General features: G+C 39.1%; 1 protein-coding gene across 1 annotated transcript in view; it reads right to left on the bottom strand.

The window, feature by feature from the left end:
- Positions 1 to 6,532: 6,532 nt before the first annotated feature.
- LOC124167115 overlaps positions 6,533 to 27,150 on the bottom strand; it is an 85,868-nt gene continuing 65,250 nt past the window's right edge. Inside the window, exon 3 of the mRNA XM_046544913.1 lies at positions 6,533 to 6,769. Coding sequence (XP_046400869.1) covers positions 6,533 to 6,769 — 237 coding nt within the window. The remainder of the gene's footprint in view (positions 6,770 to 27,150) is intronic.

The following is a 27,150-nucleotide window of genomic DNA, read 5'->3' as shown; positions in this document are numbered from 1 at the left end:
AGTGTTTTTGGCATCAGTTTTTTGATCCTGCTTCAAATCATAATTTTTTTATGACAACTTGGTTCGTATTGGGAGCGTAAAAATTTTAATATAAGTTTTAAAATAGTTAAGCATTCAAAGAAAAATTAAACAAAACAATAAAAATGGCGTAGCAATATTTTATGAATTTTTGTTTTATTGCGGTCTCCCAGACCGCACGTCACTGGTAGTGTAACAAGAATTGCACGTCACTGGTTAAGGGTGAACATCAAATGCGATTTATAGTTAAGAAGAATATTTTTAGAAATGAAATTGCGTAAAAATGCACAAAACAACATATGTGTTGTGCGTTTGTCTCGAAATCATGAGATAATACGCTCCTAGGCCGATTTTTAGGAGCCGACGCTTTTTGCCTTTCATTTGTTTTCGCAACGCAGAGCTGTGAAGGACAAAATTTGCTGCGGGGCGGGAGGTCTCGTGGCGTCGACGCAATGCTGAGCTGTGAAGGCACCCTTACTCCGTTCATCCCCGGAGGTCGAGGTTCAATTTATGACCAAAGAATAGAGAGCTATGATTGGGTTTCCCAGGTCGGCGCAGCATTAGCTTGGGCCTTTTCGGAAGTCTGCATGCGGTTGAGGATCTAGCAATTTAATAGATGGATTTTTCTTCCTCATAGGAAAATGCACTAAAATCACTGGCACATTAATTGCGTATGCTTGGTTTCGCTAATAGTAGGACCCGCCCGCCTTTGTGACGGTGCGGGATTCCTCGTCCCTTCCCTTCCTTCCCTATACCCTCCCCGGAGGCGACGTCGGGCTCTCATCGCGGCGGCGCCTCCTTCCTTGTTCCTTCCCGTTCTTCCCCTTCTGGGTGCAGTGGAGAAAAGCTAGCGCTTACAGTCCCTGCCCCAGGAGTGTATCCCCGCGAGCCCGCCCTGGAGTCTCGTTTCCACTGCATGCGGTTGAGGAGGCCGATATGAAGTGTCAATGTGCCGCGTGAGGACGAAAACTAATCCGTCAAACGACAGGACAGGGTGTGGTAGCATTTTGAGGGATGTCTTTGCTTCTGAATGCATTCAAGTGTTAGCAGATAAAACTACATACAGTAGATCCTCGGGTAACGACCACAATCTGTTCCAGAAAGCTGGTCGTTATCCGATATGTTCGCTATCCGAAACATTTTCCACATAAGAAATGAAGGAAATAGGAATAATTGGTTCCTAGCTCCTTTGACTCGCTATTATATGAAAGTTACAGGCTATATATGTATTGTATTGCATTGTATTACTTGTAGACTTACTATTGTAGACATTGTATTACTTTGTATCCATTTGAAATCTCACAGCACCAAACACAAACATGGCCGCTACACATCTGTTTACTAACCGAAATTTTGTTCGCAATCCGAGGCAAATTTTTAGCGAAATTTTTGGTCGCTATCCGAATTGTTCGTTATCAGAGGCGTTCGAAAACCGAGGTTTCACTGTACTCAGCTGCATACTTTCGTTCCGCAATTATTTCTCTCCGATGTATTTCTTAGGAGACAATTTTTAGGAGAGCATCGGCACACACAAATAATAAATAACGTCAACTGGAAACCATTCATAGATGCAAGAATGTGCTACTTATTGAGAAGAGATGTTTATTTACGAGATACATATTTGTAAAAGAAAATAAAATATGCAAGAGCTTAGAATAATACCCATAAATATTGGAGCTCCTCGATCCCAACCACGCGCCAGCCTGGCCGCCGCCCGCGTCAGCGCATTTCATCATTGTAGTGAAATCAATGCCGTCATCGACGCGAGTGGCGACTTCGGTAAACTCATTTTAATGCACGGCGGTGACAACACATTTATAAGCAGATTTGTGGATGCTCTTTTGTAATATTCATGGGTGAATCCATTCTGGAGGAGTGAATCCATTTTGCTGAGGCTACGATTGAGTTCGCAGATGAAGGAAAGAAAATGCTGACAAAAGCTGAAGTACCCACAGGAAGAAATGGTAATTATTAATGACTTCATTATTATGCCCTCCGTTTTTACCCATAACATATATAATAGGGTGGTTTCCTTTTATTTTTTATTGCCTTAATCGAAAGATACTCCTGGAGTACTCATTTCACGCTCTTAGATTTTTGAATTACGATATCTATTTTTAGCGATTAAACGAAAAGCTCGCGAAAACGCGACGGCTAAGTAGGAATGCTGGGAAATGCCCGTGTGACGTATTTCTGGTTCCCGCTGCCGCAAATTGAGGTGACCTTGGGGGGAGGCTTTGAGTGCTGATACGACGCAGGCTGCTAGTAGGTAGCAGAGTACCCTGCTAGCAGGTGGCGCTTGGCTTAAAAATGGATTATTTCTACCTTATCAAACGAAGGAAACTTTCCGACTTTAGATAATTTTAATGGGTGATTATTAAGAGATGTTTCCCTGAGCTATGTGCCTCATGAATGCATTGGTAAACTCAGATAATGTAAAACTCCTATCTACTCCTGTAGAAACTAGGTCCCTGTAACGTCACGTGGAGTGGAATCGCATGGGCGCCAATCTGGCCTTTTTCAAATGAGGTTAAAATTGACCATTGCCATTCATCTAAACTGGGATTTGTAAAACCAAATAATTTGTATACTATGAATACACTAAGGTGGGTAAGTAATCGCAATCAAGGCATTTTGTTTTCTTTGATGAAGGAAACTACCCTATTGCCCCGAGCTTACTCTACCTCCACGCAATGCAGCGTTCCTTTTATTCCATAAAGTGCCTACTGCCTCGACGCTCAGCCGTCGTGGGAGTGGGGTGAACCTTGCTCTTGGTCCCTCTCAGCGCGTGAGGGAGTGGCGAGTGTGGAAAGGGCCTGCCTTTTCAGTGGAGGCATCCCTCAGCACGGGTTCATTTCTATAATTTTGATAGTTTTTCGCGACTGGTCTCCCGATGATCTCAAGGCCGCCTGCTCTTGCTCCCATCAGCACCTAACACGTTAAGGATCGGATTTTTTTTTCGAACTTACCCCAGTGGGCGGGTATTTTTCAAGGTAGGCTGTTTTTTTTGCATGCAATTTTAATTTGGTTTACATCTGAATAACGTTTCACAATATCTCTTTCTACGTTTTAGTGTTTTAAGATAAAACCTAATGTCACAATATGGATAAATAATTTTTAATGCATGCCTAAAATTAATAATTTTTAATTATGTCGTTAAAATGTATCATTGAATGTGGCATATAAAGGACGCGTGTAGAAAACACGAGTTATCTCGTGATCCGTTCGTGACAGATGGCTCGCGAAACACGAGTATAGTCGTGATCCATCCGCACCTCTCAAAAACACTTTGCATCCCTTCCCTGATGGCACAACCACTCGCCTTATCCTCAGATTCGTGCTCATTAAGTACTTCCTATTAGCCTGTGATCCTGTGTTTTTCTTCACCTTCGCCACGTAAATATGCGTCAACAGAATGCATTTATGATAGCAAGCTATAGAGCAATAGACTGATTCTAAAACACTTATTTCCATTAATCCTTTAATTGAAGGTCACGATCTCTTTGAAAATCCAATAAATGTGTAGCCTTTCCTAAGCATGGCTGACGCATTTAATCCTTTACGAGTACTCGTACTGGTCATAAATACTCTGGCATTGATTGATAAAAAGATCTAGATTTACGCGGTAAATTCACCCAGGGCTTTTTTCCCGACTGGGTTGCATATCAAGAATGTATTATTAACGTCAGTGGATGTCCTAAAATTTGGGTGTAAACTAAATATGGCAGTCACCATCCATTAATGCTCATTCAGGGAAATTCAACGTATGATGTGTCAAGACACGTTAACATATAATAGATCGAAGGTGGATGCGACAATGCGTCCATGAGCAGAAGTTAGTTGGTAGTAATCTCATTAAAAGAGAAGTAATGCAATGCTTCATTTACATCAATGGCCTTGAAACATAATAATACTGGCTGAAATAAACGTACTAACGCATTATTAATCGAAAACTCAGGCAGAACACCCAGGTGTGACCCAGGATTAACACCCAAAATCTGCGGATTGTGAAATATTTTCTCCATCATAAACGAGCAGTTAGTGCGGTATTTTTTAATTTAGCACATTATCTCGAGAGGAGGCAATAGTTAATTTAATTTTGCCGGCAAATACTAATCTAATAAGCCGTTAATATAAATTTAAATGCTATTCGTGGAACAGCATTTTCATTGAAAACTATATATCAGAACGATCAACCTACGCATTGTTATTTTCTCCAATCAGACAGTTCATTCTCATTCAGACCCATTATTGCAACTGCCAGCTTCTACCGTAGATCAGCTCTTCTTCATATGTGCGACGGTGGAGATCATATTGGTCGGTACAGCAACGCACATTTCACTACGGGCGTGGTAACATTTAACTTACTGTAACGGCTACTAACGTACTTCAAGGGCTGTAGTACGGCAATGTGGAAGGCAAGGGGATACCACTACATCCCGAGGAGTCGCAGTTACTCCACTCACTTTATACCATGACATGATGGAATTCTCTCTCGAGTAAAATATTCCGGAGATAAACTAGTCCCCCATTCGGATCTCTGGGTGGGGACTACTCGAGAGGTTACATCGCTCAAATGTGATAGAATAGATAGAAACTAGGAACGTTATATTGCTTCATACGTGCGGTAGACTAAAAAAATTAAAAGGTTGGTTGGTTAAAAGGAGTTGCAACGAATTAATCTCCGCGTTTAAACATCCGCGAAATGAAGATGCTTTAAGAAGGAGACTTTTGGAGTGAAAGTTACAAAATGATACATACAGGATCGCAAAATGGTAATGCTGGAGAATGGATAATGCTTAGAAAGAGCGCCGGGATGCATGATAAAGACTGCCTGAAGTTTAATGAAAGGATAGTGATGGTGAAGATAGATACTAAACCCGTAGCTACTGTAGTGGTGCAGGTTTATATGCCTGCATCAAATTATGAAGATGAAAAAGTAGAAGATGCCTACCAAGATATAACGGAAGTATACAAGGAGGTAAGAAGAGAAGAAAATGTTATTATTTTAGGTGATTGGAACGTCGTAGTCGGCGAGGGTCAAGACGGGAAATATAGATTAGGAATTAGAAATGAAAGACGAGAAAGGCTATTTGAATTCTGCACTGAACACAGGCTAGTGATTGTCAAAAATTTATTTAAAAAATATATTGACTACATATTATATTGACCAGCATTAAAATGAGGAAGCAAACACTGATGTATGTAGATGAATTCTGTTACTTGGGAAACAGGATAAATAGCAACGGGAGAAGCAGGAAAGATGTTTATCAGCAGAATAGTCCAAGCGAAGAGAGCATTACACCCAAAGAGAGACCTGCTCATAGCAGGAAACTTAAACATGGAAGTAAAGAAACAATTTATAAGAACCTGCATTTGGAGAAAGCTTCTATATGAAAGTGAGACGTGGAAAATCACAGCAGTGGAAAAAAGCATGGATGGAGGCCTTCGAAATGTGGTGCTACAGAAGAAGGATGAGGATCAAACGAATCGAACGAGCTAATAATGAGGAAGCCCTTAGAAGAGTTGGATGGAATAGAAGCCTCACGGAAACCTTATTAAGAAGATTAAACGACCTTATATGTCACATTTTGAGACATGATGGCCTGGCGAAGACAATCTTCGAGTGACAAGTGGATGGCAACAACGAAAAGGAAGTAAGTCCTGGAGTAAAGTATACGGAACAGGGTAAAGAAGGATGTGAAAGAGAAGAAATACGTAGTTGTGAAAGGATTGTCTGATAGGAGAGTTGAATAGCGTCAAATCAGTCTCAGGATTGTTGACCAGTGATGATGACTCTACATCTACTATCACCGTACTCCATTTATAGATTATTAAAATAATCTAAGTCATCCACGATATTCGTAATACAAAATGCGATTACTTCATCGTATCTACAAATCGATTTTCTTATTAGATTTGGAAAAACTTTCTCCAAACCCATAAGAAATCCGAGATACAAAGTAGATTACACCGAAAGCCCATTGAAAAACAATAGGGGCAGTTGCACACGTAAGATCATATTCCAAGAGAGAGACTATAATTTCATAGCGAAGTCCATGTCAAAGAAATAGCCATTTTCATTATTTATTTGAAAACTAAAAGAGCTCATCCCATGTCATTTTGATAACAATTTTCCGATGATATTTAGACATTATAGTCATGACCCGGAACATCTTTAAGTACCATGTACATAGTCTATAATCCCATTTCCTCCATCAAAGCGCTCGGAAAAAGTGGAAAACACCATAAGGCGCCAAGTCAGTTTTATGACGCGACTCCCCTTCCGTCTCGAGCAAGAGAGCTTGCCTCACGCTTAACCCTTTAGCTATCCAGCGAGCCGCCTTTGTCTAGCACAAGAGCATGTACAAATTGAGACCGTTAAGGTAATGAGGTTGCATCCATTATAAACTTTGCCGACACGACAGGAGATGTTAGCTCGAGACAGATGCGTTCGTTCTCTCTCTGCACCATGTTCCGCCCTTCCCTTCTCCGCCCCATATCTGCCCCCACTCTAGGCCTGGCTAGGGAATGCGAGGCACTGCGCTGGTGTGGCGAGGTATGCGGCGAGGGGCCCGCAGGAGCTGGCAGAGAGCGCGTCACTCGCGACTGACTCAAACGAGGCTCCGACTTGGGCGCCGCCGACGATGCAGATCGCTGGCCCCGCTCCCCGCGTGGGAGATCGCCTGGCACGGACCAAGCACGAGGAATTAGCGAGATTTGCGGGATTATGGAGCGGGTTCGCGCTCTCCTGCGAGGAATGGAAAATAATCAACGAGAAAATGTAGCTATCTTCAATTTTAGCTGCTTTATAAATTAGAACCAAGAAATAGGGAAGTAAAATTCACTAGTTAACACATAGTTTAGCCAAAATCATAGTCACGAATCAAGTATGAGCTTCAGAAAGACGAAATAAATGAAAGTTCACATGATGATGACATTATTTAACCTTTCCGGCTCAAATTTAGGAAGCGCTTTATAGGCAAATAAACTCACTTCGTGTGCTTCGCACTGAAAATTTACGACCTTGGCTTAGACTATTTGATAGTGACATTGGGTGATCGGCAATAAATAGTCTAATTGCAACTCGCACGTTATATTGATAATGACATCTTCCAAACAATGGCAAGGGAAAAATTAAGGAATATAAAATGTGAATTTTTAATTGAAATGTATCCATGGATATTTCCAGTGATTGTAAGCTTGGTTAGCAATCTATGTATAATATTCATATATTGTTTACGGCTGCCTCAAAGGGATATTAGTGGTACTAGTACTTGGTTTTGATGATATAAATAACAGGGCTCAAAATTTTCCCCCACTTTTTCCTGACTACCAATTCTTTTTTTAATTTCCCTGACTTCGTATTCAGAGCAAAACTCTTTAATGCATGGGAATCGTAAAAAAATTCTTCAAGATACTTTACGAATCATAATTTCTTTACTCCAGGAATTAATCATAATCCAATCAAATTTGGAAAACAAAGCAAAATGAAAGAAGAATTTGCTCGATTAGGGATGATTATATTTTTTTTAATCTAAAGGATCGTCATATAAAAATTAACTTATGCAAAGCCATCATTGTACACAAAGGACCATCCATTGCGTTCATTTCAGCAACATTCTCATGCACTAACTCACATAACTTCACATTCTTAGTCACTAGCTAAACCCAACTGCGTAAAGCCTTCAGATCCACCAAATTTCGTGCCAATGACATCATCCTTGCTTTCTCCTCTATATATGTTTGACAAAAAAAACGCTAATCACAAAAACTCGGCAATTCCATGGGCAAGCAAAAAATTATTTCACCCTTTCGCTGTAGCTTTCCCCATACTTCCAGTCCCAATCCTTGATTATGCTATATTCACCTGTGAAGGGCGTATGTATGCCTAAAAGAGTCTAGAGGGTGTGTGGAGATACATAGGTGGATATAGGGGGGGGGGGGGGCACGGGGGCACGTGACCCCGTAGACACTAAAAAATATACAAGATTTTAAATACGGTCCCACTATCATTGCGTTCGTTTTGTATTACAAGGTATCTTTGTGCCCCCCTCAAAGCAAAAAACTGGATACGGCCTTGCTTGTGCCCCCCCCCCCAGAAAGAAATCCTGGATCCGCCCCTATGGAGATATCAGATAAAAGGGTTTAGGAACAAAACGAAAAACTCGCGCAGTTACTTAGCGGCGGACGCGGATTCAGATCACAGCCTAGAGCTTATGAAATGTAGCGTAAGATTCAAAAGACCAATGACAGTTAGAAAGGCAAAGAAATGGAATGCAGAAGCTCTTAATTATGAGGAGAGAATACTAGGAACTAGTGGAAAACAGTTTCGGGGAAATTGTAGATAGACTGTAGAGGAAGGGAAATATATATTAAAACTGTAATGGTCAAAGCGGGCGGGAAGTTAATTGAATTCGTTGACAGCAAAATGATAAATAAGCCGTGGAAAACGTAGAAAATGACATTAAGAAATGGGAAAAGGATGTACAGGAAGTACCTGTATAGAAAAAAAAATCATAGAAATCATAGAAATAGATGTGAGGAGGTGAGGTATCCAGCGGGAAACCAACTTTTTAACACCTAACTCTTCGCGTAAGATCTTTCGACCTGAGATCCCTGAGGTGTCCAATGATGCTTGAATCTAAAGGCACTTAATACGACCATTTTTCATAACCATGTTACGTACAGTATCCACGTTATCTTGAGTGGCGGTGGTTTTTGGGCGCCATTCACGCGGTTCGTCACTGAGGCTAGAGCATCCTCGCTGAAACTCTGTATACCAGCGATAAACGGTTGTCTTTGATGGTGCTTCTTCGCTAAAAACAGCAAAAATTTCTGCGACGCATTCTTGCTGGGTGATGCTTCGTCGCAAGTCATAGAAAAAAAATTATCGTGCGGTATTGTTCTTGACCTAATTTCCATCTCGTATGGCGATTTAGGAACTTTGACATGCCACTGATCACTATCAGGCCGATATTAATGACACTTTGCATGGGCACTAACCAACTCAAAAAGCTGTTTATAAACACCATTTACAGTTGCTATATGACAAGGAACGTTTTATCCCCGACAATTAAAAAGGATCATGAAAAACATATCATTGAAAACGATAGTACATCGAGTAAAGAAAACGTGTCTCTGACAAGCCATTATAATGCTTATTTTTGTAATTTTATTGAAGTTTTACCTTATTTTATTATTATAAGTAAAATAGTATTAAAATCAGTAGGGCCGCCCTTAAATTATAAATGGTGTAACTAAACTGTTCATTGATTGTAAGGCTGTACGAAGTTTGCCGGGTCAGCTGGTATGTTAAAAATATACTATGGTTTTTTCAGGTAACTTATTCTCCTCTAGGGCACTTCTGGAAGTTACTATAAAATAATTTTAACTTGAATTCTACTCCTTCGGCCCAAAAATATGCCTAATTTGAGTCCCTTAGAGCGAAATATTAGAAAAAGAGTTTGGTGAAGTTCAGGTGCAAAGACTGCTTCTACAGGTACTGTAAGAGATTATGGGTGGGATAAGGGGATAAAACCCTACCACATGCATTTTACATAGTTAGTACGAAACAGTACGAAGGACTCACTTTGCTATAAACCCTTTTTGATCTTCGAGTGCCACTACGTACATATTTACTCACTATACGTGAAAAATAGCCTTTGTTTATGAATATTGCGAAACTCTAATATAGTGGAACAATGGAGAACGGCCTAGCTCCGTAAATCTCTAAGCAGTGGATTGAATGTATGACATAATGGTGTCCTTTGCCGAGTGGATATAAATACAAAAAAATATCTCCTCCTAGGTTATCAAACTGACAAAAACTAGTTATTAGGAAGACTGAAACAGAACTTCATCTTGCAGATTGTATGTCACCAATATTTTATGAGACGTACATATTGAGATGAAAAAGTCACTACCGCTTCAAACACTGCAAATGGGCATGTGGAGGGATAACATATTCGCCTGTTTCGACAGTCATGAAGCCATTGTTTTCATTCTGGCATCATTTGCTGTAAGTAGCAGCGCATTGATGCTGAGCGCAGAAATGAATGGCAATCAAAATTGAGTTAATTATGCAGATAGATGAAGGATTAGGTTGCTGTAAGTACAGTAATAGGATGTCACGGTCATCTTCTACGGTTTCAGAAAACTTTCCTTTGTGAATTGCAAGCATGTAGGGGCAACGTTAGGTTTTCTTAATCAAAAATAGGTTAGTTATCCTTAGAGAAGAAAAATTATAATAAATTGCTGATGCATATGAATTTTCAAACTCTCGATATTTTCAGTTTTAAAGCAATACATCGCGGAAAAAACAAAGATCCATTTTTGTGAAAAATATAGGTTCAATGACATTCATTTCACCCTCACTAGTGAACATATTCATCAGACCCATCATCTCTCATCACTAACATTACGCAGTCCCTGAGCTATTGGAATTAAACTGTCTAATAATTTACCTGCCGCCCTCAAGTTAGTAAAAGAACTAAACATATTCAAACGTAATCTCAAGAACTATCTGTTATTAAATGCTTTCTATAGCTTGGACGAATTCAGTGCAAAATTCATATAGGCATCCTTCTTTTGTCTATTGGCTATTAATCTTGTTTAAATCTCCATTTTTGTATCACCTGATTTACTTATGTTTGAAAAAAATTATGTGTTTCATTTTGATGTACCTATCTATCATCTTTGTGTTTATATCTATTTGCTCCTTTTTCTGATGTATCCCATGTGCTTTATGCCTAATGAAATTATATGTGTCATTTTGACGTGCCCCATATTTGCTTTTTGCAAATCATTGGGTAAATAAAGATATCATTATTAATATTATCACTATCTTTGATTTTCTTCAGTTTTCACTGAGTTGTTTTTGTGTAAAGAGCACGGGTTTTCACCAATGTAACTCTTTACTGTTAAATTGCGTTGATAAATTTTCTCGTGATATGACAGGTTGAAATGATTACAGCCTTTTGGATTTTGATGTGTGTATTTGGATGGAGATTGAGTATTTTGAAACTATTTTGTATATGTTTTGGGATGATACCGGTAGCTGAGATGACAATTGGAGCTATATAAACCTGTTCCATATTCCATATTCCTTATATTTCTATTGCCAATTCTTGGTACTTGTTTATTTTTCCGGCTATTGTCTTTTCAATGTTATGCGACAGTGGCACAGCAATATCATCTATGTAGCGAGCTCTATATTACTTGTCAATCAGCATTATATCTGGTGTACTATTAACTTTAGTTTTATCTGTTTGGATAGGCAGATCGTAGTAAATTTTAAATGCGCTGTTTTCAAGCACTGTTTCGGGGTGGTATTCATAGTATGGCATCTTGCTATCTGTTAACTTGTGTTGGTAGGCCAATTTTTGGTGGATAGTTTTTGCAACTTAATTATGTCTACTTAAATATTCTGTATTAGCTAACATCTTACAGCCAGATATAATGTGTTGGATTATTTCAGGCACTTGAAAATATCTTCTACATTTGTCACTATTAATAATAATAATAATAATAATATTTAGTATTATTATTATGGCACAAACTCCGATGCCTTGAGGAAACACTTATTTTTCTTGGCGAGCCAATTGAATTCCGAGTCCTAAAAACACATACACGAGGCCTTGCATCACCCATTTGACCCAACTTTTACATCGCCAGATAAATGCCTATGAACTCAAGAGGAGAATCCAGTTACCGAGGACTTTCTTGGAGATCCGTGGGCCTAGTCGACCCCAGCACAGCAAACCATTCCGGGAGAAATTGGGCGTTCAAAAATTCAACGCCGCTTGACTCGAGATATCACGAGGGAGGGGACGGCGGGGAGGGGAGGGGAGGCGAGGCGGCGGCGTGTTATGGAGGCTATGACGGATGGGATTAGCAGTGCACGGGGAGGATGGTAGCAATTCCACTTGCGTGCCGTAACGATGAGTTATGCCCGCCCTTGCCTCAAAGGCAATGGCCAACCGTCATAATGCACGCTCCGTGAAATCTTTATTCCCGAACTGAGGAGCATGCGATCCGATGAGTTTTCGCGGAAAAGAATGGAGCCAGATAACTTATACAAGCTGCTGCAGAAAATCATCAACCGCGAATTCACTGCGTAGAAAAAGATTACAGAAAACAAGGAAGAGTGCTAATGGATGAATGTAACAAACTCTAAGTAGGATTTTTGTCTAGAATGTTTTTTTATGGCACTGAAATGCCACCTAATTGGCGCTGAAAAGGTGGTCAATAGAAATAAAATATAAAAAATAAAGAACAGGCATCTTCCAAAATCATTATAAAATGCAACAAAGTGTAAATAAAAAAAATAATCTTTATATGACTCGAAGGGTAGAGCGTGGGGGCTGCATTAAGTTTATATGTAATAATTAAATAGAAGAGGAACATGAGAGGGAGAGAGAGAGAGCGGAAGTGGGAATGACACGCAATACGCAATGCCTCCCAATCAGTCCCAACGCGCTCTTCTCCGAGTGACTAAAAAAGCTATTGTTTAACTTTTTTGCACATTTAATCCTTTTTTAAATCGATATGTTTTACCCCTTATGCTTAAATTTCTATTATGGATGGTCGGATCGGATACCTAGGATCCAAATATCTGCGGGTATTGCCCTTCATCGGATACATCGGATCCAAAGTCGCGGAAGACATCGGATCTGGATCCGAAATTTTAAATAATAGCTTCAGTGAATGCAACGCCCCAAGGGTGGATAAAATTCCGATTCTATCTTCAAATACGCCTTCGCATGCAATTCTTGTCCTACTCATGAACTGTTTTGTTTGAAATGTCTCGCAGAGGTTACGTAGAAGAATTTCAGCCGTGGAAAATAAAGATAGCAAACTACGACTGGCACATAGTGTGACTCTTCCCAAGAGATTGAACAATCATCGGGAGAATCTCAGCGTCAGGAATTTGAAAATGCATTTGGATCCGAAAATATCCGATCCGAAATATCCGGTTCCGAAAATCAAGGATCCGATCCGAATCCGGTTCCGAAAAAAATCCTGGATCCGTCCATCCCTAATTTCTATGTTTACTTTTTAGCGATTAATCATTTAATCGATTAAAACCAGAGCGATTACAGAAATTTAGGCCGAAAAATGTTTAACAAACGCCATCTGTTGAGAAAATTTTAACAATTACATAAGAGAAGTTACATAACGAGAATAGTGCCCGAAAAGAAACTGAGTAAGGAGAAGGATGGATTTGCAAAGTAGACCACAAATGACGATTCCATCAGTTTGAAGAATCGAATGCATTTCTAGTAAACGGAAGAGCGAATCACGGACACGTGAGGGAAATTTCGGTGAATCTTCATCGTGGATGTGAAAACTTCCGGGCAGAACGCAGCCGAGGCCTGTAATCAAAGGTTTGCCCAGTGCCGTTGGGAACGGGAATGATTTACGTTTCGATGACACCGTGAGGTCCTTGCTAACCACCGTCCGACGCTTGAATGCAGCGTTTCTAGGAGGGTCGCATTCCAGGCAAGCGGCACGAGCACTGAATCTCAGATTTATGGACACCTAGGGCTCATGGGGACGTTTGCTATAGAGGTCTCGGGATATGAACATATGCAGCCTGCACCAACAGTGTCAAATCGTAACATCAGTGGTTGCATTACACCAAGACAGCGGTGATTTGCAGAGAAATGTCGCTTCAAAATAAAAATTACATCACTTTAACTATAAACCTTTCAAAAATCAGTGCAAAATCACATACTTCTATCGAAAATCGCTGAGAGCCATGCGAAATTTTAGCTATTTCATTCTCCCAGCACTATTTCAAACCTCAGTTTTTCAGATAACAAGTTATTTGACTTCCACTTCAAATTTATAGTGGCGCAGTTAAAACAGCGACTTTTGAGGGCAAATTATGATTATAGACTCAACATTTTCGTTAGAAATGCGGATTTTTATTCCCTCTTTTCCAATTTCTTCGTCGTTTTTTGGAGAAAAAGTGAATTGAAGCTTGTTATACGTTTTGTTACACTTTTTTATGACTACATGCATTGCGTAAGGCAAGAATTTTTTAGACTTTATTACACACTTTGTTTGGCGTGATTCAAGTTTCGATTTAATTTTGGAAGAATAACTCTTCATGTTATAAGTGGCCCGTTTAGAAGCAGAAAGTTTCGATTGTTTTCAGTTAAATTGACAAAAGAATCATAGGCAGCTATCACAACTTTTAGCATGAAACGTACTTGTTATTTGATCTTTCTCAACGCATCCCATGTTGTCAGAAGCCAGAGTGAAATTAATCAACTTAATTTGCCTAGAACTCTTTTATGATTATGTCTTTCATACAATAAGTGATACAAATATGACTTGCACGTGTACACCAAAATTGACACGGGTAAAATCAGAAATTATCAAACTATCAAATGTAGCACATATTGCCATCTATACTTTCCAATTAAAATGAAATTATAATAATATATAAATGCACACTATCCAAGTGTTGCATTATCTAACATAAATAATGCGTGCATAAAACCACACATGGAGGCGTTATTTGAAACAGTAGATATCGGAATTAAAGCGTTTTTCTTCCGCTCATATTCTGTTGGAATTATATTCACATCCGTATTAAATGAGATATATTTTTAGCGTGTTGCTCAATTTCTGTAGCTTTTAAGTGATGCATAGTATGCCAACTTCATATTGAAAAAATAAAGCATGTGAGTTTTAAGAAAACGCCTGGCTGAAATTGGCAATTGGATGACAAGAGGAATTACAATAGTGAGACTTGGATAAAATGAATGGCAAAAGTGCATTCGGGCCAAAGAAAATTATAGTAAAAAACCAAAGGATAAGTAATATCATCATCTGTTTATAATCTGATAATTATATTCCTAAGACTTTACAACAACATAAATATATAACAATGATTATTATTGCAAGAGTTTGCTACACATTTAAGGAAGCTTCGTTTGAAGCTATTTCGAATTTCCCCGGCCATCCTCCCCACTCACCCTCTTCCATTCACAAAAGGGCTTTCATTCTATTCATAAACACTATTCCCATCCCCATCCTTATAAGAATTCTGCTCTGTTATACGGTTTTCAAAATCCCCTCCCCGATTCCTCGCATTCCGCATAGGCGCGTAACATTTCTCCTCTCCCCTATTCCATTATCATTATGAATACATATTTGTGCATTCTAGGAAATCAAAAGCACAAATAGGTTTCATTCAACAACAACGCGTATTATTCTATCCAAAAAGATATCTTGGCAACATTTTCCATGCCTTCCTTGTCATCGTATTGGGCAGCAAAATAATTTTTTGGAAAGCTCTGTTTACACTATTATATATCATTCATAAAACAGAACATTTAAACCTGTGAGGCAAAGTGCTAATTGTTCATTCTGTGGGGGTAATTTCCAAACGCTTTACTCACAAGATTAACGAAACCCACAAATCATTTCTATACCTTCTTATCATCACTGGTCAACAATCCTAGGATTGGTTTGACGCAGCTCTCCACTCAGTTCTCCTATCAACTAATCTTTTCACACCTACGTATTTCTTCTCCTTCACATCCTTCTTTACCTGTTCCATATATTTTGCTCGAGGTCTTCCTTTTCCGTTCTTGCCTTCCACTTGTCCCTCGACGATTGTCTTCATCAGGCCATTATGTCTCAAGATGTGGCCTATAGGTTGTTCCGTCTTCATGTTAAGGTTTTCATGAGGCTTCTCCTCTCTCCTACTGTTCTTAGGACTTCTTCGTTACTAACTCGGTCGATCCATTTGATTTTCATTATTCTTCTGTAGCACCACATTTCGAAGGCCTCTATCCTTGCTTTCTCCGCTGCGGTCATTGTCCATGCCTCACTTCCGTATAGGAGCATACTCCAGATGTAGGTTCTTATAAATTGTTTCTTTACTTCCATATTTAAGTTTCCCGCTGTAAACAGGTCTTTCTTTTGGTGGAATGCTCTCTTCGCCTTGCCTATTCTGCTGATGATTTCTTGCTTCTCCCGTCACTAGTTGCTTCTATCTTGCTTCCCAAATAACTGAATTCATCCACCCCTATCAGTTTTTGCTTTATACCTTCTATCGTGTGAAAATATATTATTTGGGGTATTTGAATATTGCATCGATGCAAAGACTGGAAAGGGTAGACATGTTTATTCCAGAAACCCTCTTTCCTATTTAACCCCTATCTAAGCTCATTATTTTTTCTCCTTAACTATGTCAATCACCCCGTGGCTATGTCATACCCACCCTCTTCTGTTCCTCCATTGCAAATTTTCTCCCAGCCCACTCTCAAAAGAGAAAGAACATCTAAGTATGGAATTAAATTCATTGATCTCAAGTTGCTTTTCCACAAGGAGAATCCGGAGCTGAATCCCAATTAATATTTATTTTCTCTTTATTGACCGTTATTTTACTGTTGCGATTTATTAAGCAATTTCAGTTTTAATCCTGCACTTTTTTTTACCTTTATTTTATTGAATGTAATCCTTCTAACCTCTGCATTCTCGTCCCAGATCTTTTAATTACCTACTGCCCATTTATTTATTTATTTCCATGTGTAAATGAATGGAGGTCCAACTCCATCACGTGAGGCGAGGGAGGGCGGAAACTACGCCTTGCTGACCTCCTGACTTGACGTGGCTGATTCACCATCTATGACACTAGCTGCCCTGGCTTCACACATCAGTTAACAGCCTGAACTCTAAAAAAAATGCTTGAACTCTGTAAAAGCCCTGGACCGGGGGAAGAGTGGACCGGATTGCGGGCTAATCCGGTGCCAGGTAAAATAAAATCCTAAGTCAAGTCTCAATCGCCGAAACGGTATCCGAATATTCACCCAATCCCATGGCTCATTCCAGTATCACTGAACCCTCACATCTAAAAATGTTCGTATCTCTCACCTGTGGCAGGAGTGGAAATGACGGAATTGCCGGATGGCTGCGTGCAAAGAGAGTAGGAGGACAAGTATGAAGGAATATTGGGAGGGTAAAAGTGGTAAAATGAGGAGAGCCGGCCTGCAGCCTGGCAGATGGAGGGGCGAGGAAGGGAGGACTTAGCTCATTCGGAGACATTAAAACATGGGTTTCGAATGGAGGTGAAGATGAGAAAACGAAACCGAGATTTTTTAAATCAATCACGCAATTGGAGAAGAGGAAAATAATTTTTCCAGCACGTATCGTTACTCTTAATTAGTTAGAAAGACACGACTACCGAGCAGGAATGTAGACTTCCATACCTCTCACCAAATTCTTCTAACTTTCCCGGAAACTTGTGGTCCTCGGCCACTCGGAGTTACTGCGATGACGAAGGTGAGATTACAAGAAAATATCAAATATTCACCGCTATCAATAAGAAATTGCACGAGAGTAAGGTATTATGTGGCTGAGAAAAATATCACATACTAACTATAATTTCGTTTATATTAAATCGTCATGAACTACTCATTTTTCCTTGCTACGGGTTTAAAATAGGGATGGTCGGATCGGATACCCAGGATCCAAGTATCCGCGGATATTGCCCTTCATCGGATAGATCGGATCCAAAGTCGCGGAAGACATCGGATCCGGGCAATCCCTAATTAAAATAAATAGGTATGAAAATAGATAAGTATGAAAAATAAATAATGCCAAACTCAAAACAAAGTCTAAAATTATAACCTTTACTTTTATAAATCAACCGTAGAAATAAAAAATGCGCAATGGTTTGAAAAAAGAATTGAAAAAGTTGCCGCGGGCGACTTTCGTAAAAATACTGCGAGCGCCGCAGCCTTCTCTCTCCGCCAGATCCGAGCGTAATCCACGGATACGGCAAAAACGTCCTTCAAAATATATATAAATATTTTTTGCATAACGACTTATTTCTATAATTTTGTTCAAATTTAACACATCTAAGCTGAAATGACGAACACAAAATGTGCATTGTCCCCCGCAAATATTTATATTTACAACTAGGAAGCCATTGTTGCAACCAAAGAGAAGGCATTTGGTATCAAAATCCGAAGTGAAAGAATTACTAGGCTGTGATTTTCGGACGAAATAGCACTTATTGGCAAGATAGAGAAGGATTTAAAGACTTTGACAATTATGGAAAGGACAGTGACAAGATAAAAGCTGAAAATTAACTAAAAGAAGACTGAGATTTTAGTATGCAGAAGAAAATAGGATGCTTAATCTCCAGGTATGGCTGGTTCAGATGACAGATTCGGAAAGCAAACTTCGGAGAGCAGATTTCAGAGAGCAGAGTTCGGAGACAGAGTTCCGAGACGGAGTTCCGAGACTGTGTCTCCGAGCCTTTGAGTCGAAGGCGTTAGTGCGAAAAACTGATGACTTTTCCCTCTAAGTTCTGCGGTTAAGTTTGGACGATTTCGGAGGAATTTCTGGAGGGGTCCAAAGATTTCGGAGGGGGGTACACTTAAATGCCACAGCTCAAACTGGGTAAATCAGGATCAAAAGTCGGTACTCCGCATTCATTCAAATGTGCTGACTGTATAAAAAACGAAGACGAAGTCACGAACTATCTATCTGAATTTTCAAATTCCTTGAATGCTGCTCTCTAGGGGCCATTCTTACACGATTTTGAGCATCAGTCAAGTGTCAGCATAGCGTTGCGTTGGCCCCGAGAACTGGCCAAGTTTACGCATCAGGCTTGGACCTAAAAACATTTTTTTTACTGTTAAAAACACAAATAGCCAACAACTGAATGCATAAAATGTGGAATTTATTTACTGCTCTGTAAAACCACGTTTTCTAAAATTTCTTAAGTTAAAACATTAATATTATAAAATTCATTGAAAAAAATCCGCGTAAACGTGCCCCGATCCACCGCATGTAGATTTCAAAAGAAAGTGTCTTTCTGACAAGCAATTTTAATACCTTTTTATGTATTTTAAATGAATACGTTTCCTTATTTTATGGTAATAAGTCAAATATGAATAGAAACGGTATTGACGCTATTGTTTATAAATGGTGCAACTAAACTGTTCACTCATTGTCAGGCGGTGAGAAGCTCGCCGGGTGAGCTAGAATATTTGTAAAGTGGCTTCGGCAGATAAAATAAGTGCGTTTAAATCCAAAGTATGCCTTCCTATTATAGAGTACTGTGAGATAACTTCGTGACTTGAAGCTTGATCAAGGAAAATTACGAGTAATGCTGTCACCAGAATGTATGTGTAAGTTTTTGGAAATAATTGTGACTTGCCAAACGAAATATGATTTATTACGGTTAAGTTTACCATCCAATGCAACTTAAAACCCATAAAATAACTTAATCTCCAATGTGTTATGCAGGTTATTTTGCTTTAGAAGGGAGACTATATTATAGAAGCTATATTGTTGATTGTACATCTTCCACCTGGCCCAAAGACGGAATCGATGATAGTATTACTCGACAGCTGCTTTCTCTCTTTTCCGAGGAAAATTAAACAAACTTGATTGTGTATATGTACCGGTAGATTGATATTTTTATTTATTTGTAAAAATATTATGGAGTCATGTAGAATTATGCCTCCAATGGAGATGAAATTTCGAAATAAAAATTAAATATACGAACTCAGGAAGGGAGGGTAGAAATCTGAGAACCTGATCGTCTGGTACGGGCTCTCATCCTAGCCTCCTCTAGGCCTGATTGTGTGATTGATACAAATTAGCAGCTCAAACTGTGATAGTTGTGGGTAGTTGGAATATTGGACGTAAAAGTATTAAAAAAATTCGTCGGGAGGAAAAATCTGAAAACTTTAAAAGGCCGATTAATTTTCGAGATACTTGAATTAGCATGGGAGCCTCATGGAACTAAAACTTTTTCGCGTTTATTTTGTATTTTTAAATGTATGAAGAACATGGAATTCCCTTGGCATCAACTAGATTTTTTGTTGATTTTTTGATGAGGTTATCATCGCGATGAATTGATATTCAGTATTTTTTATGATTTTTTGAAAGTGTCCCATGCTTTTCTTATGGGACTAACTTTGGAATTTTTTGTCCACTTTTGCAATAACTGCAGGACAAATTCCTTGAAACGCAAGATATTAGATTTTTTGTTTGATTTTTTGGCTTTCTTGGAATTTTCATACGTCAAAACATTCGATTTCGATTTTCCATTGTAGAGGTGGTCGAATTTTCAATCCCAGATTTCGGCCTTGAGACATGTGCCATGTGAAAATTTGGAATCTCCGTGAAAAACCGTTTAGGGTGCTTCACATCCTAACGTTCTACCCTGCTTTTCCCGTAACCCTCTTGGTTAATTCTTAATAAAATACCAAAAAATATCCTGCACGTGAAAAATCATTGTCGCCATTTTTTTGTGGAGCATACAATGTTGAATATCTTAGCAACCTTTCTAGAAAGATGCATGAAAAATTCAGGGGAATACTATCATCAAAAAGGTCAACTTTTTCAATGATGGCCATTCCACTCTATCGACTCATGTGCGAGTTATATCGATACGAAACTCCATGGTTACGCCTTCACTTATGCCACCACCCGGGTTTTTTCCCCGTCCTTTCACATGGACCTCCCTCATCCTCTTCGTTTGTCTCACGCGGTCTCTCTTTCTAAACGGTCGGCAATCGAGGCGGCCGATGGAGGAGCCATAGCGACGTGTCATGCAAGGGGTGCGCTACCTCGACGGAAAGCGTAACGCTCTGAAAGTGACGGCTGCCATTGGCTCTAGGCCATTTTACTTGGAAGCTATTTAGCACACTACATTTAAAGTATGAATGTTTTCTATCTACATATAGTCAAATACACACTACTCTGCAAACCGCCTGAATAGGTTTTTAGTTATGAGTTTTAGCACGCCTGCCGTTTATAGGAAAGTAAGACCAGTGTTTGAGACATTTCACGACCGAATGAGCCCCAAATAGCATTTATTTAGCTATTATTTCGGATAAAACAACAAATTCCTTCGTTTGTCCTCAGGAAATATGTCTCTACTTTTATCGTTCCTGTTGGACCGAGAAACATTGCAAGGTTCCCAGATAATATTCCCCATGACGCTCTGACAAATTTCTGTTTTTAACAGCTCAAGTAGCCAGCCCTAAGCCTTGAATGTCTATATAAAATACTATAACGAATGTTTCGAGCTTCGCCGATATCGCCGGCCAAATATCAGCGGATAATTTCGAAGTATCAATAAGCATTTTTAATAGTGTATTATCATAAAAGAATTAATGAATGTCATTTATATACAACTATTAAGCGCCATTGTTCGCGCCCATCACGTGATATGTTTAATTTTAGGGTCTAAACTGCGTTAGGCATGTGCAACACAGGTACAATCTAAAGGGAAATGCATGTTTTAATTCCATTTTTCTTCAAGTACAACGCTAAAACGAGCTATTTCTCGGATTGAATTCAGAAAGCCATCCTCTTCTCACAATATACATACCTACTGCTACCTGTAAGTGCTCCATTGCTAAGGTGAGAGGAGCAAGAAACGAAGATCTTGGAAACAGACTATCATCCTCTTCAAACTGTATTTCAGCGTAAGATTTTACACTTGCATCAATTAATTAATTTTACACGTTTTTCAGCGGATTATGCTCACTAAGCAATAGACTTCCCGCACTAAAATTTATCAGACATGCAATCAAAAATCTCCAGATTTACGCAGACTCTTTCGGCTGCACTTTTCAAGCAAAGGAAAAAATTTAACCTCTGCTGGAATTTATATAGTTACAGAAACGGATATTCTATAAGAGATGTCACAAGAGTCTTAATGAGGCATTGGAACGTCAGCATATTCATTGTTGAGATGGTTGCCAATTACTGGTGAAGCTGAAGTCAAATGATACCAATTAAATGAAAATGGCACTGCAGTCGCCTGAAATAGTTGGAAAAACGTTAACTTGAAGATACGTGAAATATTCATGCAATCGAAATTTTGCACGGCAAAGTTTTAGAATAAAACCCAAGTGATGGTCGTGCATCACACAATCTCATTAATTGATGCGCCGAAGGCGCTTTCCTGCTGTGATAAAAGACCTGTTTTTATAAGGTAAAGGAAATGTATTTGATTATGATCCACAAAAGGGCCACAAACCTACCTTCTAAAGTTGGGAAGCATGAAAGAGTAAGATTACTCGCTTCGGTTTTCGCCTTGGCGGTAAGCCACCTAAAATTGATTTCCGATATAGAGAAGGGGCAAGAAAAAGTAACGAAGTTTTTCCCCAAAGTTTGTCTTCTCGCCTTCCCTCACCGCCCGGATTTACACTTTGATCTGCAGAGAGGATGTTGCCGGTGCATAGCAAGAAGAACTCCTTCTGGGGTCCGAGGAAAGGTGATGATAAGAAATTTACCTTTCTGGAAAAATATGGTGAAACAAAGGACGAAATAGTTTCCGCTGTAGTGAAGAGTTCTCGGGATCGCCACCGGGTCATGGACTCCATAACTGCCGACGTTTCGATGTCCGACTCGGTCATCGTCCTCAGTGTCGAGTGATATCCACGTCCTGATCGCGCCGAAGGCGCAATTTGTTGCCTTTACCGGTGAGCCTTGGCTCACCCCAATCATCCAATTAAAAAATGGTGCACGGGTACTGTTGTGGGTGTACTGTGTTGTCTGTGTGAAATAGAAGCTTATAACTAATATTTACAACAGGAAAATTGGCTTTTTGATGGCCATCACATTGGTAACAATCAATGTAAATAAATTATAACTATTTATTTTTATTATTTTTTGGTTATTTATTAGTTTATATTATTTATTTTTTTATTTTAATTTCTTCATAAATATTTTATTATTTTTTTAAAATTCTTTTTGGTCTTTTTTAAGTATTTATTTTTATTTTTTATCTTTCATGCAAAGCATTAGCAAAGATATTTTCATTTTTTTATTGAATCTATTACTCAATCAAATATAAAACTTTGAAAATTGAATTTATGAATATTGAAACCTATGATAAGAAGGAGGTCAAGACATAGTAAAGACTCACAGAAGAGTGACTTGATGAGGCAGTGTATGTGTCGTTGGAATATGAGGATCAAAATTCCAGATGTCTGTAAGTAAAGTGTTTTTAGTGCCCTTCAGCCTGGACTTAAAATAATTGACTAAATGGGAAATAAAATAGTTAATGATGGGGAGTTTGTGCAAATCTAGGATGTCTGAGATTTTAACAAGACGGCTAGTTTGAATAAGATGGCGAACTGACTTGTTCTGAAATATTTCTAATTTTCTGCAGATTGATCTATTTCAGGCGAAAATTTCGCATGCGTATAGTACTACCGGTCGGATGATGCTCTTCTATAAACGTATTCGAGAGCTGTGGGAAAGTGGAGAGGTAGGGGTGGAGAGACCGGAGATTGCTTGACGAACAGCTATTGCTTTATTGGTGCAATATTTCAGATGAGGAATAAAAGTTATGCTTATATATAGCCACTCTGGTGTTCAGGTGACTGCTGATTGGCTGTCGTCAGCGGCACGCTCTGATTGGCTGGCGTGATGGTTTTGCCTAGCCTTATGGATAGTGTTGAGTACAGGTCTCCAAGTGTTTCCAAGATGCTCTGCTGATCCAATATATTTTGGGATCGACTCATCAAAGAGTCTATTGAAATTAGACTGGCCAAGAATACCGTCAACAGAGATTACGGATATGCATTGAGCAACACTTGGAAACCTGTACTCAACACTATCCCATAAGGCTAGGCAAAACCATCACGCCAGCCAATCAGAGCGTGTCGCTGATGACAGCCAATCACCAGTCACCTGACCACCAGAGTGGCTATATATAAGCAAGTTAAAATTCTCACTCCACACTCACAGCCCTGAGGACGATGACCGAGTCGGACATCGAAGCGTCGGCAGTTATGGAGTTCCTGACCCGGTGGCGATCCCGAGAACTCTTCACTAAGTCTATTCGCCGGGAAAGCACGAAATCTTTCTAGTTTCCGCTGTGTTGCCCGGGATGACCAAAGCGCTGCTTCTCCCATGCCTCCTGCCATCTTTCCTCACTCAATCTCTCGCTCTCATAACTGACGAAAGTTTTTCTATTCCGAGGGACGCGAGCGTGCTATATTGTGCAACAGATGTCCCAGTTTTGGTTTCTGCACCCGAAATTGTTTCCAACTTTGAATTTATTTGGGAAATCCCAGCGCATTTTCTCATGACGAAATCGAATTCTTTCTTTGGTAGACTTCCCATTAGCATATCGGGGATAGGAGGAAGTTTTTGCAGTTTTGTTTGAAATGAAAGAAGTATCTACTCTTTTGATGGATATATTTTTTATGAATATATCAGTCTTCGGCGGAGTTTTTGCAGATTTTTGAAACCCATGTTTTTTTTAAGATATCTTGCCAACTTAGTCCTCCATTTTATGCATATCTATGTGCATGTGCACGTATTAGCGTTACAGAATTAGAATATTATTTATGATTCCTCGTCATTTGTCTTTGCGCTGGCGCTGGCTTGTCTACCTATCTCTAGATTTCATCTTTTGAAACACGGTTTCATGAATGTAAAAAAGAATTTAAACAATACATGGTATTTTAGTTGAAATACTATCGACTCATTTGAACGAATCATGCGTATAGTTCCTTTTATTTTGGATGAAAAAGGACCAAAAAATACTTCGAAAATATCATGCATTACCATTTATCAGGATTTCTATGACTAAATATATTTTTGCAGAAGAAATTTTGTAGAGTAATCCGTAGGGTTGGTTCGACTTGATCCGTCTTTGTATCGAGGGAATGAATAACCATGGCCGCGAATCTCTTTGACGACATGGACGCAAAGACTTTTCCACGGCGGTTTGATCGGCGTGGTCTCACCTTCCCTCGGAATGCATCTCCTCCGACCCGCCTCCCTTGCTTTTCCCTGTCTCTTCGCCCTTACCACTTTCCTCCCGTCCCCCCCCCCCAGAACAAACCACACATTGCCATTCCTCATTCCTACGCCACCTTTTTCCCCTCCACGCCTTCGACACAAAAATCAATTTTTCCCCCCGACGAAATTGTTTTCTCGTTGTGTGTTGGAATTTCAAATTGCTCTTTGTCCTCCATTTTGATGCGACAAGTTTCGTATTTTCCCCTTCACTTTTTTTTATTTTCCCGCCGTTTTTATTATTTATGTTTTTATCTCCTTTCGCCCCTGCCACCTCTATGTTTCCTGCGATGCTTCTCCGCCGTCTGTATCCCTTCCCGCCCGTGAATTCTTTTGTATCCCGCCGCTTCGAAATGGGATTCACAGCCCAAGATAACATTTTATTTATGTTCGCTTACTTATTCATCCCGCTCTTCAATTTTTTGATTGGATTTTAATGGCATGCACGTGTGTTTCATTCCGGACTTCAAAACACCTCATGTGTTCGATGAATTCTGCAGCCTGATCTAATGTGTTTGGTATTTTTTCGGAGGATCAGTATTGATTGTTTAGGGCCGTGTATGTGTGTTCCTTTTCTCGGTAGATACATCAATTGAATCATAAAGAAAGACGCAGGGAAATCTCCGGTTAATTCATTTACGTATCCCTTCTAGTTTGGATTTTTTTAAAATATTGATTGAATGGCATTTGAAATCCAATTTCGCTCGCAGGATATGCAGTGGACCAGGTCTCTGCCAATGGCTGAAACTTTAATGGAATGTAGCTTTATGAACATTCTGGTAAAATTTTTATACGGTTAATTTCTAAGCTAAAATAAGTTCTATAGTAAATCGATGGGATTTTAATACCTTTCATCATTCAGATGAAAATCAATTGCCATTAGGTAAATGGAATTGTATAGTTTGATGCCTTAATTCAAACCAGATACGGTAACCACATTGTTCTGCATAAGTTGGTTCCTTTTTTGCTGGTTTAAAGCTATTTTTTTTACATCAGTTTACCTAAAGTTCGATTTCGTAATCAGAGTTATATGTTTTTTGGTCCATTTATGCTGGGTGGTTTTAGGAGGTAATGTGCATAGATGGAAAGAATCTGAAACTTGTGCTTATTGTGCTTGGGATGTGTATCGACCATTTTATGCGATCCATAATGAAAATGGTGGCCTATTTTAACATCCAACTCATAATAATCATAGACATTTCAGCTTTCAAAGGGGTAATTTTTACCATAAAAACTTTATTTTCAGAGATAGCATTAAAATTTCTATATCTGATTTTTAGGAAAATGTCTTAATTTGTTGCATTAAACATCATTTCTTTAACATTGTTTGCACGTATAATAGGGAAGCTTAAGCTATTTCATGATCATAATGCAGCCCTCCTCGAATGGGGAGTGAGTTGCACTTAATTTCCTCAGTTACCTAGGCGATCAGAGGCAACAATGGAAGCTTGGCACAGAGGCGAGGAAATGAAGGGGAATGAACTCACTGCAATGTTTCATTCAATAAAGGCGTCAATCACAGAATGAAAGCGAGAGCTTTGAGCAAGTATCAACAATATCGTCTTCTACATAAACATTATACTAATAAAAATCTCCATCCTTCCGTTTCCGAAACTTTGTGTGGGAATGTACTTACGATAAGGAGAGGTACACTCTCAGGATGCGGGGTTTTGGTAACGGATTGAATAGTTTTATTTGAATAAATGCAATCAGAAGTATTTTGAGAAAGTCTTATCTCGAAAAACCTCTGCAATCTTTTGACTCTTTTCTCTCTGCTTGACCCGTGCTCATCTAGAAATATTACCCGCTTATTCACCTCAGTGACACATTCAACTAGCATTCCTAAGCATCTCTGTGCGCATTATGAAAAAAATTGAACTTATCCTAGTATGTATATGTAGGGGTCCACGATACGCTGTAGTTTTATCACCTGTCTCCGAGATTATCGTCGTGAAAATTCCGGGTGCAGATTTAGACATTTCCTAGCATGAAATACGAAGTATCTGAATTGATTTTCGTAAGCGTTTTTAAGGATATTTTTTATTTACAGAATACGTTTTGTTGACGGATTATTACAAGTTCATTCAATAGCATATTAATATACTCCTAGACTAATAAATAATTAATTTCGTTGGAATTTATCGATGGACGTCTTAAAACCCTATCTTCTACCTCGTGGGGCTAAAATATTTAAACATCGAGGTCTCATTGAATTGAAATCAATGAAACAAACAAGTCACGTTCCTATTAAAACTCGTAGTCCAGCATAGTTGAATAGCCCATAAAATATAGTTTTTTAGGTTCTAATTATAGTTTCCATCC

Source organism: Ischnura elegans, chromosome 10, assembly GCF_921293095.1.
Source record: "Ischnura elegans chromosome 10, ioIscEleg1.1, whole genome shotgun sequence".
Taxonomy (NCBI): domain Eukaryota; kingdom Metazoa; phylum Arthropoda; class Insecta; order Odonata; family Coenagrionidae; genus Ischnura; species Ischnura elegans.
Note: the sequence above shows the minus strand (reverse complement) of the source record. Positions and strands in the feature narration are given on the sequence as shown.